Below are 15,724 nucleotides of genomic sequence, written 5' to 3' on the forward strand. Positions count from 1 at the left end.
CAAATTTAAATAAATTGTAGCAATAGAAACAAAGAGCTTATTAAATGAAAAAATAACAGGAGAGGAGAAGAAACACAACACAAAACATTGCTACTGACTTCTACCAATTACGAGGAAGTGGAAGTTACGTGACTTGCTCTTTGATTGGTGGATTCTATACTCTTCTCTATGTCCGAAAGGTCTATGTTACCAGGTCATAAAATAAAAATAAAATGTTCTCTTTATACGCAACGTTTGGCAATTAGTTTTTGATTTTTGACTTTTGAGAATTACCATACCAATGTTTATTATACGTTTATCTACCTTTAAATAGTAATTACTTTTTTTGTATGTACGCCCATACGCTACTCTGATTATCTATATTTACAAAAATCTTTTGGAGTATTTGTAACACGGTAATTTGCTATCAAAATAATTTAAAGTTGACTTTCATGTTTTGTCTTGCAAACTTGAAATCTTTTTAACGTGATGTTTATTTAATTTAAAATTAATTTATTCAAGGGGGAAATAGATTACATTGAAGAGTGTTTACAAACGTGATGTAAGTTAATTATAAAAAATAATTTTAAGCAAGCACAGGCTTGTTTTAGCTAAGATATATGTTCCTAGGCACTTGAATTCGTAAAAGATAAGTCTAAGATGTTTTAATTTGGTTTTCAGGAAAAATGGATGATGAAATTGACATTGAAGAACATGATGTACTGGATAATCCTGTAATCAAAAGTATATTTCCTGATTTGACGATACTAAAACAAGAAGTTTTGGGAGATTATGATGAAAGTTAGTATATATAGTATATGTTTATAACCGAACCTTTGTACCTTTTCAACAACCGATATTATAACAACTCATATGTTTATTACTTTTTAAGAAAGTCCTAAAACTACAAACACATTTCTTGTAACTCCTAATCATTGCTTTGAACTATGAATATCCATTTAATTTTTTCAGTGTGTGTTGTGGAACAAAAAGCTACAAAAGATGATATTGTTCCCAAATTGGAACATTTCAGTGATAGTGCTCCTATGTCATTGGAAGAAAATATTGATGAAGACCATTATGTATATAACAGCCATGCACCATTTATAGGAAACAAAATAATATTGGGTTCAAAACCAAGTAAAGATAGATGTAATTTATCTAAAAGTAATGTTTCAAACAATACTGTAAGTCTATATAATACAACAGTGCTATTAAAAAATATAAAACCTTATTTGACAAACTCTAGAAGGTACTGTGAATTATGTTTAATTCTCTTTTCCACACAAGAATCTTATAAAATTCATGAATTATCATATCATTTGCATCCAATCACTCGTACATCGGAAATAAATAAGTATACAGAAAATATAAAAACAATACCTAACAATTTTTCAGTTTATACATGTCACATATGTAATAAGACATTTACAACTCTTTCGTACTTAAATAAACATATAAGAAATATTCATTCTACAAAAACAATTGAAAATATAAATGGGAAACATGTTCCAAAGCCGATGGGGTCTTGCTTTCATTGTAATGTTATATTTCCAAATGCGCAATCACTTATTGAGCATTTATATGATACATTGGGAACCAAGAAAACAAATGAAATAAGAAATAAAAATGCCTTAAATAACCAAAGCATATTCATAGATGTTGAACATTCAATCTCAGAAAAAAAAGAAAGTATGCAAAAACAAAATAGTACAAATATTGTCAAAGTAAACGGTAAGAATGATGTTTTAAATTCAAAAGAAGCAGAAACTTTTGTTTACAGGTGCACAGTGTGTTTTTATTGTTTTTTAAATGTCAAGATACTTGTTAGGCATATGCTTAGGAAACATAACATTAAAAGCCTAGTTTCACATAAAAAAATATTATATGACCAAAAATGCAAGCTATGCTCATCTGAATTTTCGAAGGTTTCGAGGTGTAATGCACATATTCGAAAAGTTCATAAAAATGTGTTAGTATCCAAGACTTTGAAAGAAATAATAAAACCAACAAGGCTTTCAAAAAGTCATAAAAAATCAGAGAAAGACAGGTCTGCTCCCGCAATTAACAATATAAATGAAGATGCTCCTATTTTAAACACCAAAGAGAAGCATGTTGATTATATTTCAAAGTGTACTAAGAAGATTTATAAAATTAGAAATAAAGATGCTTTATATAAGCAAAGTGAGTTCAAAAAAGTTGTACATTCAGTCTCAGAAAAAATTGATATGGAGCAAAAACAAGTCATTGAAGACAGCAAAAGTGTTGGAAAAGTGATCAGTGAAAATGAAGTTATGCGTAAACAAGACATAGATGAGAGAAGAAATGATGAAAGTGTGGTCAGTGAAAGTAATGGTTTATGTTCAAAAGAATCGGAGACTCTTTTATACAGGTGCAAAACATGTTCTTATTGGTTTAAAAGTATCCCAATCCTAAAAAGGCACATGGTTAAAAAACATAAAAATAATGAACCTGCTTCATCTAAAAAAATGTTATTCGACCCAAAGTGCAAGTTTTGCTCATTAGAATATTCAAATGTATTTAGATATAACCAACATATTAGAAAAGTTCATAGCAAAATGTTATTTTGTAAAATTCCTAAGAATAAAAAACCATCTAGCCTTCCAAAATGCGATAAAAATTCAGACAAGGCTGTATCTGTTAAAACCAACTCATTGAATAAAATAAATAAAAAAGCTACCATAGCTATTATAGACACCAAAGAAAACCATGTTAAGTGTATTTTAAAGTCTGCCTTGTTCCGGTGTAATAGATGCGATATACATTTTTTAAATGCTCAAGTCGCAATGGATCACGACAGTCACATGGAATTGTTGGTTAATTGGAAATGCTTAATATGTAGACGTATTTTCAAGAAAAATGATAAAAGCGATCACATGGTGCAACATTCAGTCACAAATTATTTTACAGTTTATGGTATTTCTGAATCTACACCATCTTTAATCTTATACAATTGTCCAAAATGTAGTGTACACTTTGATGAAAAAAAATATTTGCAACACTTTCCAGTGTGCGAGACGGTTTCTTTTGTGCATGTAAAATGTAAATTTTGTGGTATTCTCATAGACAGTAATCTTGAATGTTTACATAAGAGTCATCATCGGAAGGGAAATAATCTATCAACTGGTTTCATTATTGTGAAAACGGATATCATACAGAAAAATACCTCAATACATGATACATTTGGAGATTCATTGGAAACGGAGAAAACGAATGAAATTAGAAATGAAGATGTTGAACATTTAATCTCAGAAAATAATGAAATGTTACAAAAAGAAGACATACAGGATACAAATATTTACAATGAAGATTTAATCGTAAACAATAAAGAATTAAGAATTAGCAATTTGAGTAATGACATGTCGACAGAAGACAATAAATTATTCAAAGTATATTATTGCAAAACTTGTAAATGTTTTGTAAATGAACACACTATTAAAAAACATAAAAGCACAAAATGTAAAGATGGTGATGAGCCAATAGTATGCATATTGTGTGGCTTGATTTATCCTCGAAAAAATACGTCTTCGCATGCAAGATTACACACTAAGAAAATAGATTTAACACTTCAAGATTTCGAATTTTTTGATTTGCAAAGTAAACGGTTAATAAATCCCCCATTTCCTGTATTTCCACAGTGTAGTGGTTGTAAAATACATTTTCCTCGAAAGAATTGTGTGATACGACATTGTTGTGGTGCTGAAGAATACACTACGTGTTCCACATGTAAATTGAAGTTTTCCGAATTAGGGTATAAATTACATATGAATTACCATAACTTAACCTTCAACCATTGCAAATCATTGACCAATACAACTAAGATATCGAATAAGTTAACACCAAATTCTGAACCAATTGGTAACATACTGATATATACATGTAAACTTTGCCATATATCTCTAAGTAATTATGATTTAGTTGTAGAACATTGTCAAGAGCACGTGAATTCTGATAAAATAAGGGCACCTGCAGACATGTGCAAAATCTGTAATTTAGTATTTGATGGTGAATTTTTCAAGAATCATGAAGAAATTCACTCAAAAAACTTTGATAAAAACAAATTACAAATTATCTATTTTGATACAGTTGGTTTCATGTCTGATTACAAAGCATGGATTAAAAAAGTGTTCAATTCCTTTTCTGACGCCGAAATGCAAAATATTGTTGAAAAGTCAGTGTACAAAGATGAAAATAAAATTAAAATGCAAGTTATTCAAGAAGGATCTTGTGATGTAACACTGTATAAATGCGACATTTGTAATTGCTTTATCGACCCACAGACTCTGATCAAACATCTTGGAACTGATTGTCGAACAATTAGAAAACACACTTGTAAAATCTGTTTTATACCATTTGTTTCACAAGCATTTCAATTAAAGCACGAAGAAATTCATAAACGACCATTTAAAGGTTTAAAATCGTATAGGATCGTACTGTTTAATAGAAAAGAGGACGAAACTTTAAAAAGTTCCTTGTGTACTGAAAATTGTTTTACTTTATACAAATGTGCAAAATGTAATGGTATCGTTCACAAAGATGAACAAGCAGATCATTTATGTGATAAAAAAAATTTAAAATTATGTATCCAATGCGAACTTTTAATACATTCTAAAGATTTCCATTTACATCAATATACACATAAAAAGCTTGATACGTTTGTCGCCAAAAATATAAAAGTTATAGTTTTTGCTCAAGACAATGAAAATAATGACAAAAAAACACACAGCAATAAACACTGTCCGCCAAAAAGAAAAAAATATGATTATGAAATTTATAAATGTAAAAAGTGTCAAATATGCGTAAAAGATGAAGAAGTTTCGCGTAAACATGTTTGTTCCTCGAGCATTTCAAAGTCGATATGTACCATCTGCGGACTTTATTGGGAAAAAAATAAATTAAAAAATCATTATGCTCTCCACAAGTCCGATAGCAACTTCATAATTGATAATATTACTTTGATAGATATTGACAATACAAAGACCATAAATACAGATTGTAATCTCGCTACAACTTCTATGAAAAACAGTGTAATCGAAACTAATAAAATGGAACATACGTCGTCTAACGAAGTATTACAAAATACAAATTCGGTGCGGAAAAAAATTGTAACTACGAAACTATATAGATGCTTGTGTGGCTTCCATTTTCTAGATCTAAGTTCAACATGGACACACCAAAGTTCTTCGTGCGGTTTAAAACATAAAAGTAATGTTCGGCAGGAGTGTTCGAAATGCGGTCTTTCATTCAATCCAAATGTATTATTTAATCATTTAGTGAAACATCATGGTAACAAAGACATTACTTATAAATTTGATATAATTGATGTAATAAAAAAGAATAAAAAAAAATCTTGAAACCGATTGCACAATAACGCGTGATGTTTGATAACTTAATAGGGTTACTGCCTTACATTTGTGACCTAACAAACAAGGATTGTCATCTTTGCGATCGACTATGAGACAGTAAATGACGAATATTTACCCTAACTATCTTATTTTTCATTATTTTTTGGGAACTCAACAAAGATGTTATTATGAACTTTATTGTAAGGTTGATACTACTAAAATTATAATTTAAATGTTCTCTATAATTAAGTAAAAACAGTGTATGAACAACATTTACAATATACAATTATTTAGTTATTTATTTATAAAGCTAACCTTAAACGGTACATGCATACTAAACTAACTTTTAAAATAAACTGTAGAAGATTACAAATAAATGTAAGTTGATTATATTTTTAGAGGTTTTCAAATTACATAGCAAGCATTCAATACGTTTGAAATAAGAATGTGCAAATCGATAAATGTAATTAAAGCCAGTAAAAGCGATAATAAAGTTTATTTTTGTCTGAATCTTCGAGTTTTAGATTAATACATATTTATGTAAATATTTTTGGTCGAAATTTACTTTTCTAGTAATTTTTAAATTGACGCGTACATTCTTCTTTAACACAATATCGATAGAAATCAATATTCGATCTGGAACCTGTTTTGCTTTAATTTATCTTAAGATCGCAAAGGAATTTAAAAACCAAATTTATTGTTTAGAGTTTAGAAAACGGTGAAGGTTATTTTATTAGTTGCATATTGACTAATTAAAACAAATTGAATTTTAAGGATCGAATATTGATTTAGGTAGTAAATGGCGTGTTTTAGGTACAAGCTTAAATGATTATTACATTTATCTTATGAGCTATAAATTGAATAAGTGTGTTTCAAAAAGTGGTTTTGTTGATTTTGTACATCATTTGATTTTTTTTATTAACTAAAAAAAAAGATACATGTTACGTATTTATTGTCTACCAAAGTCTATAATGTTGTCCACATAGAAACTAAGATTGGAATGAAATTATCAATAAATAATGAAGAAGCAATAATTGCCTGCATGTTAGTTTGGCTAAATGGTAATGGTTCAACTTGGGCTAGCTTGTATGAGTTTTGGAAGTGGGTTTAAGGCATTTTAAGTTATCTTTATATAGTTTGTTTATTTGCTACCAAATAAGTGTTTTATTCCAAAAGTTCGTTTGTTTTTTCAACCAGATGTCACAGTTTATCGCTAGATTAAGCTTATAAATATAAATATGAATTAAATTATATCGTTGCCTCGACTTTCTCGTATAATATAGTTAAATGTGTCTTTACTTTATAACATTCTTATAGTTATTCATTTACCACTATAATTAGCGTTAAATCTTATTGTAAGTCTGAAGTTTGTACTCTTTATTATTTTCAAATGAAATATTCGTTAAGAAATAAAAGACGTAATATTTTTTTAACAAACACCTTTCATTTTAGTACTCATAAACAATACGAACGTAGTTATTATACTAATAGGGGTTATGCGTCACAACTCTGGTGTTTTATGACTACTTAAGGGACTTCCTTAGACTTTAATTTTCGTTAAGAACTATTCAGCAACCCTTAACCCTTTTACTGGTGGTGGCAATATGTGTGCCACCAACATTTATTATGATTTTTTCCACTTTGTAGCACTAATACCTTAAAACATGTTTTAAATTATTACACCAACTGCAAGAGGAAAATCCATGAACAGAATTTAACAGAGCTCATACTGGTGTTGGCAAGGATAGTGCTACCATGTTGTTTTTTTTTCTTAAATAAAAGTTATAAAAGTACCCACAATAAACTAAAAACACGAGTTTTTACTTTTCTGAGACACAAAATTGCTTCTACCAGTTAAGGGATTAATGGTACTGAGTGATACCCGTACCTGTACCTATTTTATTCGTTACATCAACTGTTGTTAACTAATTTGTAAATAAGGGAGTTAATTACTCAGATTCGTTAATTTGTAAATAAGGGAGTTCCGTTATTTGATTATGCTAAATCTACTATAGACAAGACCAAGACCCTCTTTGGGTCCCTATGGCAGCGGAGTAAGTAAATCTACTATTCGTGTTCTACATCTACTCTATGACGTTGAAGTGACTTTAACTAGCTTGACATTTTATTTATTTTATACACTCTTTGTTTTATGTACTCTTTGTAGCTTGGCGTTAATTTGATAGATGGTATGACCTAAAGGTCTATGTTACCAGGTCCTAAAATTAAAAAAAAAAATGATAGGTGACATTATGTCAAATTAAAATGTATCAAATAAACAGAAAAAGTATATTTCTCAGCCGCTTCATAATTGAATAAAAGCTGTCCACTGTAAAAATGATTTAATATTGTTATATTAAGTATTACATTAGAACAAGACAATTTAGAAAAAAATACGAAATGTTTCTTTACGAACGTGCCTGCCTTTGGCTGGGTCATATAAAACTATCTCGTGTGATTGTAATGGTTTCTGTTATTCTCTTCGTTGTGCCGCTTTTTACCCATTATTATTTATCTAAGGTAATATTTTGTTATATAATAAATAATTACATTTTTATAATTACCCTTTTCTTTTTATCGATTATTGAGCTGTGAATTTTTAGCTTAAAACGCTTCATTGTTTATAATGAGATAACAGCAATTAATTTATATTCTTAAAGTGTTGTAGAGGTAGAATTGTAGCTTAATGTTTTTTTTAATATGAACATAAAAATCATATGAAAATTAAATTATATTCAGTAGTTATCTATTGATTCTCAGTGAAAGTTTTAAGAATTGCAAAAACATTATTCTAAATTTCATTTTAGATTGATCAATATTGTTAGCAGTAAATGATAATTATAAGAATATCCAAATCAAAAAGTTATTTATTTTCAGTACGAAACTGCATCTGTTGCTTTAGGTAGCAATTCAATGCGACATACTTTGGAAGCTCTAGGAGATATATCAACAATGAATATAGCAGATCTTAAATTAAGAATAGAAGAAATGCTTAGAATTAAGGTAAATAGACATTATAGTAGTATATATTAACTGAGTATGCTATCAAGACATTTATAGAATAGAGATCATAGAATAGAATAGAGTTACATGTAAGAATTAGGCAGAATTTTTTAAAATGAAATATAAACTTGTCTATGAAGTATATGAAGACTTAAACAAAAATTTCATATCCCAACACAGCATATCCCAAAGGAACATAATTAAATATGATTAAATACTATACTCTAGGCTTCCGTATCTACCGAACTCAGAGAATTAGAAGAAAAACGTGGGAGACTTCAACGTGAATCTGCAGCTGCAAGTGCTAAAGCTGATAATGTCAAAGCTGAATATGCAAGAGCTACAGCAGAGTTGCAGCGATTGCGTGTTTCCGCAGACCAAGCGCGGCTCGCTCAGCTCGAGGCGATCCGTCGCGACACCCCTGAGCTCGCACCACCCGCTCTTATATTACCCTCACAACCTCCACTCATACTTCCACCAATAAGTCCCTCTTCAGAAATAAACTGTCGAATGCATTCCTGCTTTGATCATTCCCGATGTTCGCTAACTTCAGGTTTTCCTATCTATTTCTACGATCCAGATGTCTTTTCACCCCTAGCAGGTGCCGAAGTAGACGGATTCCTTAAAACTACGCTGCGTCAGACTCTCGGATATAACGCCCATCTTACACAGAATCCCAATGAGGCTTGTGTATATCTAGTTCTAGTCGGGGAATCGTTTCCGTTTGAAAAATCGGTTTCGTAAGTTTTTTACGGTTTTTTATATCAGTATTTAATATATTTAAATTATTGTTCTTAAACTATTCATGGTGTTTCAGGTCGACAATAGAGCCATACAAATTGTTGAATGAAACTGCAATCAAAAATTTACCGTATTGGGGCGGCGACGGTCGTAATCATGTATTACTGAATTTAGCGAGACGGGAACTATCTGTAGGCGCGGGCGACGCTTTCTCCGGAGCATCTACAGGCAGGGCTATGATCGCTCAGTCGACGTTCACATTGAATCAGTTTCGATCAGGATTCGACCTGGTGACTCCGCCGGCGCTCGGCCCACCTGGTGGCGATGTATGGTCCGACTGTGCGCCCATGGCCCCGGCGAGGAGAAAATATCTTCTCAGGTATGTCACCTATCACTTTCATAAGTTGTGTTAGAGTATTTGTTTACATTGATAAGCGACATTTAGTTTTCAGGGATCACAATCGATGACCACTTCGTTTCAAAAGGACAACGATACTTATTTAATAGAACGCCTAAAGAAGATGGCTAATACAGCTCCCGAATCTGACTTATTTTATTTGCAATTTGATTGCGATCCGCCTGTCGAGAAACGCTCGGTGAAATCTATCGGCGACTGGGCTTTGTGTGGAACAGATAGATCGCGACGATCCGTGTTGCGAGATTCGACATTCGTGTTAATATTCGCTCCAGGTGATAGCAGTTATACTACGACTGCGTTATTACAAGCAAGACTGTACGAAGCGCTGCGTTCGGGCGCTATCCCGGCCATCCTCGGCGGAGACCGGATAACGCTACCGTACGATGAGGTGCTCGATTGGCGTCGAGCTGTTTTATCTTTGCCCAAGGCGCGTGTTACGGAACTGCATTTTCTTCTGCGTGCGTTGTCGGATTCTGATCTGCTAGCGTTCAGAAGGCAGGGCAGGGTTTTATGGGAACGTTATCTGAGTTCTGTACAAGCAAGTATGGATTCCTTACTGGCGACGATACGTACTCGACTAAACATCCCGGCGCGGCCCGCATCACCGACTATGGGTGCGCCCGCATTTAATGACTCTTTCTCGCCACCGAAACTGGAACCGCCGGCGGTCGACACTGAGCCGGAGGAAACGCTAGGTCCTCTGGAGGCTCCTTATCCGAGTCCAGCGTACAGACGAAACTATTCTTTGGCACTGCTCCACGGGTACGAGATGTGGAATGACTGGGGAGAGCCCTTTGCACTCTACCCACAGCTACCGTGGGACCCTCCGGTGACGTCTGAGGCCAGGTACATGGGCTCAGCGGCGGGCTTCCGACCTATAGGCGCAGGGGCCGGTGGGTCCGGCAAGGAGTTTAGCGAGGCTCTGGGAGGAGACCGGCCCCGGGAGCAGTTCACGATCGTCATCCTTACCTACGAGCGAGAGACGGTGCTAGCTGCGGCACTCGCACGTCTCCGTGGGTTACCCTATTTAAATAAGGTTAGTTATTTTTATTTGAATTGTTAGTAAATGTTACTGCAGATTTCTATTTCTTAATGTGATATGTATTAAAATTAGAACAGTACGGTTATGTTTCTTTGTAATATTATTAATTATTCGTTTACGTGATACGTCTAATGCTGGAATGTTTTATTCAAACGCTAAACTATTTTCTTGATTTCACTTCATGTAAAATACAACGGAATGAAAATGGCGATAGTAAGAATGTTGGTGAATCGTGTCATCCTTGAGTAACTGTAACATATTCATCTTAATATACAATTATTTGATTTTAAATAACAGTCGTTGTGCAGGCAGCGTTGATAACAGGAATGCGTTCTACTTGTATACATTTAGACTCTATTTCCACTATATTTCCGATAAGGTTAAGAGTTAAGAGACCATCTGAAGAAATAGAAGTCGCCGTCGCAAGTGTTTCCGGGCGATTATTAAGTTGATTGAGTGGAATTTATTAAACTAACTTACAATCTATGGACCACATAACATCAAAAGTAATCGTGGTCAAGCGCTAGATTATTTAAAAAAAGCTTTGTGGTGGTAGGTGGTGGTGGTATGGAACGGTGTGACTCCGCCGAGCGCCGCGGCGTGGCCGGACTGCGGCGCGCCCGTGGCCGTGGTGCGTGCGACACGCAACTCTCTCAACAACCGCTTCCTGCCCTACCACGTCATAGACACAGAGGCCGTGCTCTGCGTCGATGATGACGCACATCTCAGACACGATGAGATCATTTTCGCATTCAGGTAACCCATTTGATAAGGTGAAGGAAAACATCGTGTTGCAACCTGCAGATATGTGTGTGCGAAGAAATTTAGAGATATGTGTGAAGTTAACTCGTACTGGGCCAGTGTGGTAGGCTCTGACCCGCTCAGTGGGGATGTATAGTGAGCTGATGATGATGAACCTGAAAGTGAACATTTCTTGAGGTACATTAAGTTGATATTTTGTATGGTAAAAAGAAACACTAAACATTTTCCACAGAGTTTGGCGTGAACATCGCGATAGAATCGTCGGCTTTCCGGGCCGATATCACGCCTGGGATCTTAATTTTAATAATGGATTCCTTTACAATTCGAATTACAGGTAAAATTTATATTACTTTCAAGTTTTTAAACATCCTAAGCTATATGCAACGACAAGCAGATAAAACAAAAAACTTAGTAAATATCCTACATGTTCCAGACTATGTTCTACATCTGTGCTAAATTTTATCAAGATCCGTTGCACCGTTCTGGATATATCTTGTAACAAATATGCATAAATATGTCCACGCAAACTTACTCATTTATAATATTAGTAAGGTTTAGTAAGAAGTAAGATTTATGTCCGATATCAACTAGCGAGTGACATAGAAATAAAGGTAAATGTACTGTATTGGTACAGCTGCGAGCTGAGCATGGTGCTGACTGGCGCGGCGTTCGTGCACCGCTACTACCTGTGGGCGTACTGGCGCGCGCTGCCCGCCGCAGTGCGGGACTACGTCGACCATTACATGAACTGCGAGGACATCGCCATGAACTTCCTCGTCGCTCACATCACCAGGAAACCACCAGTTAAGGTAACCAACCTAGTTTTGGGCCTTGCTTACTTTATACCAAGTTTTTATCACCCTGGTGGTTAACTAGTGCTGAATTAAAAAAAAATAGCCTGTAATATGCCAGCTACTTTCCCTTCAAAGTCTTGTTAACATCGGTGCGGCCGTTCCGTAGATTAATCGAAACAAACGCGGTCTTACTGAGAGACGGACAGACAAAAAATATTAAAAATTTGTTCTTCATTATTAGCGACGGAAATATTTCACATACGCGATTTTTTTTCTCGATATAACATACAGACACTTTAATTATATTAACATATATAGATATTTTCCCATCTACAAAAGAATGCATACGTAACTGAAAATTAGTTGTATTAGGAGATTATAAAAATATAATTGTACACCCTCTAACTCTGAATTTATTGTCTTATAACGGCTATGTAGTACATTTTATGTTTCTATAGTATGTTTGAATGTGATGCAGGTGACGTCACGTTGGACGTTCCGCTGCCCCGGCTGCCCGGTCACCTTGTCAGCAGACGAGACACACTTCCACGAGAGACATAAGTGTATACAGTTCTTCTCTCAGGTAATAACTCTTTAGTACCACTTTATAATCTTAATCTGTATATATAAAAATCAATTGGTGTTCGTTAGTCTCGCTAAAATTTAAGAACGGCTGAACGGATTTATCTTATCTTGATATTGTAACGTTCTTGTAGGTCTAGGGAACGTGTAAAAGGTGAGAAAAATGTTTGGATGGATGGATATGTGTGTTTACGAAGATTTTCGCTAAAATTTAACATTGATGAGAATATCTGGAAGAACATATAGGCTACTAATAAAGTTTTTTTTTTAATTCAGCTCGGACGACAGCTACATATATGCAAAAATATACGAGGCAATGTAAACTATAATAACATTTAGAATTTTTCTCCAAATTTAATCAACTTTCAGCTTTATTACTATAACGTTAAGGTTCAAATTTGAGGTATTTATACTAATTTTAATTTCTCAATCTTGTTTTAATATTTATAAATTATAATGTTATTAAAATTAGTAATATTTCGACAGGTGATGGGATACACGCCGTTGTTATCGACGCAGTTTCGTGCGGACTCGGTTCTGTTTAAGACGCGGATACCTCACGACAAACAGAAGTGTTTCAAGTTCATATAGAGTAGGTAACTGTCAAGCGATTCATGGAGCAAGTCTATCAAACATTTGACTTGGCACGTCGGGAACAAGAGTACTCTACTGCAAGACGTGCCAACAATGTTACTAATAAGTATTTTTAATGAATGTAAAATGATCTTTTATTTTTTAGTTATAATAGCGAATGATCTTAAAAAAAGCTAGAATAATATAACTGACCATTGCGATATGTTTCTGTATTGTCATCTCTCTCGTTTTCTTTGAAAAGAGTGAGACAACAATATATACGACGAACACGGATTAAAATAAGTTCTCATCAAAAATCATTACAAAAATCAAAATATGTATCTGTATGTTTCATATCAGGTTTTATGTTTCTTATATTTAAATGTGTGTTTGTATACACATAAAATAACATGGTCTATTTTAAATTATTTGACACGTTTAATTCTGTAAATATTTATAAGAAATTTACCAAAGAAATGGATTAACAAATTGAAATATTTGAATAACCGATGAACAAATGTTATAGTGAAATATGTAAAAAATATAAATATTTGTTGCTTGCTTTTTTACGCATATGTATATAAATAAAAACGCTTAAGGAATTGAAGGAATATTAAAATATATATTCAATGTCTACCATCTGTAGGTGAAAATCGCGGGTGCATTTATACATTTAAGTTTAGAATAACTTTTAACCTGACTGACTTAAAGATCCTTTTTTCTCTATGTGCGAATACTATTTCTAATGGCTGTAGCGTATCCGCTTTATTGAAATAAGTCAAGGCGTTAGTGGAAAAAGGGCTTAATGTTTTTCGCACCTAATTTAGACCACCAAGTCTGAAGAGTTTCATTGGATTTATTTGTTTATCAGTTGTTATAAAGAAGTCATTTACTAATTAATTATTTTTGACTTGAATTTATTATTTTTAGTAACATATTTTTTTGAGATTATTGTTCATTTACATAAAACATAATTATAACACATAAGTAATAGGTAAATAAGAATACCGTATCAGTTTACTCTATATACAGGGTGTCCCAAAAGGTTACGTACATAGGAAGGGGGATGATAGGGGTGGTCACAAGGGTCACCAGAACAATAAAATAAAAATTCCCCTCTGGGCATAAAAAACATAAATGACATTTTTTTAAAACATAAAAATTTTACACCTTTTTTAACCAATTTTGTAACCAATGACCTACAAATATTGCTACATTTAAAAAAAAGCTATTATGTTATCGTCAATAACCCTTTATCAATATGAAATAAAAAAAAAAACAATACAACTAACAAAGATTTTAAAGAAAATTAAAATTGCTCCAGAAGGTGTAAAATTTTTAGGTTTTTTAAAAAATGTCATTTATTTTTTTTAATACCCAGAGGAAAATTTTTATTTTATTTTTCTGGTGACCCTTGTGACCACCCCTATCATCCCCCTTCCTATGTACGTAACCTTTTGGGACACCTGTATAGTTATTATGGAATAACAATATTTTACTTTGCCTTGATAAACTTTATTCAAGGTGCGTCTAGCTATAATAAGACATCATTTAATTGTATAGTACATTGTCACGAAGAAAATCCGAAAATGAGCCAGTGTATTGACTCAATATTAGCCTTACTAAAATGTCGACGTATTTGTCCCCTCACTATTCATACTGACATTTGACTTTGTAACGAAAGCACGTCATTCGCGCCAAAGGATTCTAACTAATAATATTAAAAAACATATAAGTACATATATGGGCGCTGTAAATTTGTAATATACTGACTGTTTTAATTTTACCGCTAGAAATAAAATAATTTGATTAATTATATTGTTTATTATTTTGTATATTATTTATATTGTTTATTAATTACAAGAAATTAGTACCGAGCGGAGCGGCGCGGGGTCAGAGGGGGGGGGGGGGCGATATAAACAAAAGTACTACTCGTGGGTAACTCAACTAAAGTTGATGACTTGCAGATCAGATCACTTCAATTTGTACCTGCATAGAGTTATGATTGCACGTTCTGCCATTCGCCGGCTGACTCGCGGCTCGTTGAGCCGTGAGCTGTCAATTTAGTTATTGAGCTACAGCTCAACGTTTCAAACCTATGTCAGTTGAATTTAAATTAGTTCAGACCTAATTTTAAACGTCTAAAAAGTACTACTCCGCTCTCGCTCGTCTCTTCGCTTTTCGCTATTTTCGTGTCCGTAGCTTTAGTATTATAAATTGTAATTGTCGAATAAAAATATCTTAAATACTATCATCTCGTTTCTTTCACATGAAAATATATAGATAATGAAAAATTAAAAATGCTTTCTTAAATATGTTTATTAAAATTTATTCGTACATGATACATTTTGATATTATACGACATATTTCACAAATTATAGTTAGTGAATTTATTTATTTATTTTGAGAACACTTCTAAATGGCCTGTAATGTATTATGACTTTAGAGTATAATTGGTACTTAT

The 15,724-nt window shown here is 33.1% G+C and overlaps 2 protein-coding genes across 2 annotated transcripts; both read left to right on the plus strand.

The window, feature by feature from the left end:
* Positions 1-235: 235 nt before the first annotated feature.
* On the plus strand, positions 236-7,050 carry LOC106117312 (zinc finger protein 423). The gene is made up of 4 exons (XM_013311555.1): positions 236-395; positions 502-541; positions 661-780; positions 952-7,050. Exons 3-4 carry the CDS (start codon positions 666-668, stop codon positions 5,352-5,354), a joined length of 4,518 nt encoding a protein of 1,505 aa, XP_013167009.1. The 5' UTR covers positions 236-395; positions 502-541; positions 661-665; the 3' UTR covers positions 5,355-7,050.
* A 509-nt stretch (positions 7,051-7,559) lies between these two features.
* Positions 7,560-14,297, plus strand: botv (exostosin like glycosyltransferase 3). The gene is made up of 10 exons (XM_013311698.1): positions 7,560-7,865; positions 8,223-8,348; positions 8,577-9,088; positions 9,166-9,468; positions 9,535-10,543; positions 11,106-11,305; positions 11,544-11,645; positions 11,946-12,120; positions 12,584-12,688; positions 13,174-14,297. The coding sequence occupies exons 1-10, from the start codon at positions 7,746-7,748 to the stop codon at positions 13,276-13,278; spliced, it is 2,757 nt and encodes a 918-aa protein (XP_013167152.1). The 5' UTR covers positions 7,560-7,745; the 3' UTR covers positions 13,279-14,297.
* The last annotated feature ends 1,427 nt before the right edge of the window (positions 14,298-15,724 follow it).

This window comes from Papilio xuthus, unplaced genomic scaffold (genome assembly GCF_000836235.2).
Source record: "Papilio xuthus unplaced genomic scaffold, Pxut_1.1 DF827680.1, whole genome shotgun sequence".
Classification (NCBI taxonomy): Eukaryota; Metazoa; Arthropoda; class Insecta; order Lepidoptera; family Papilionidae; genus Papilio; species Papilio xuthus.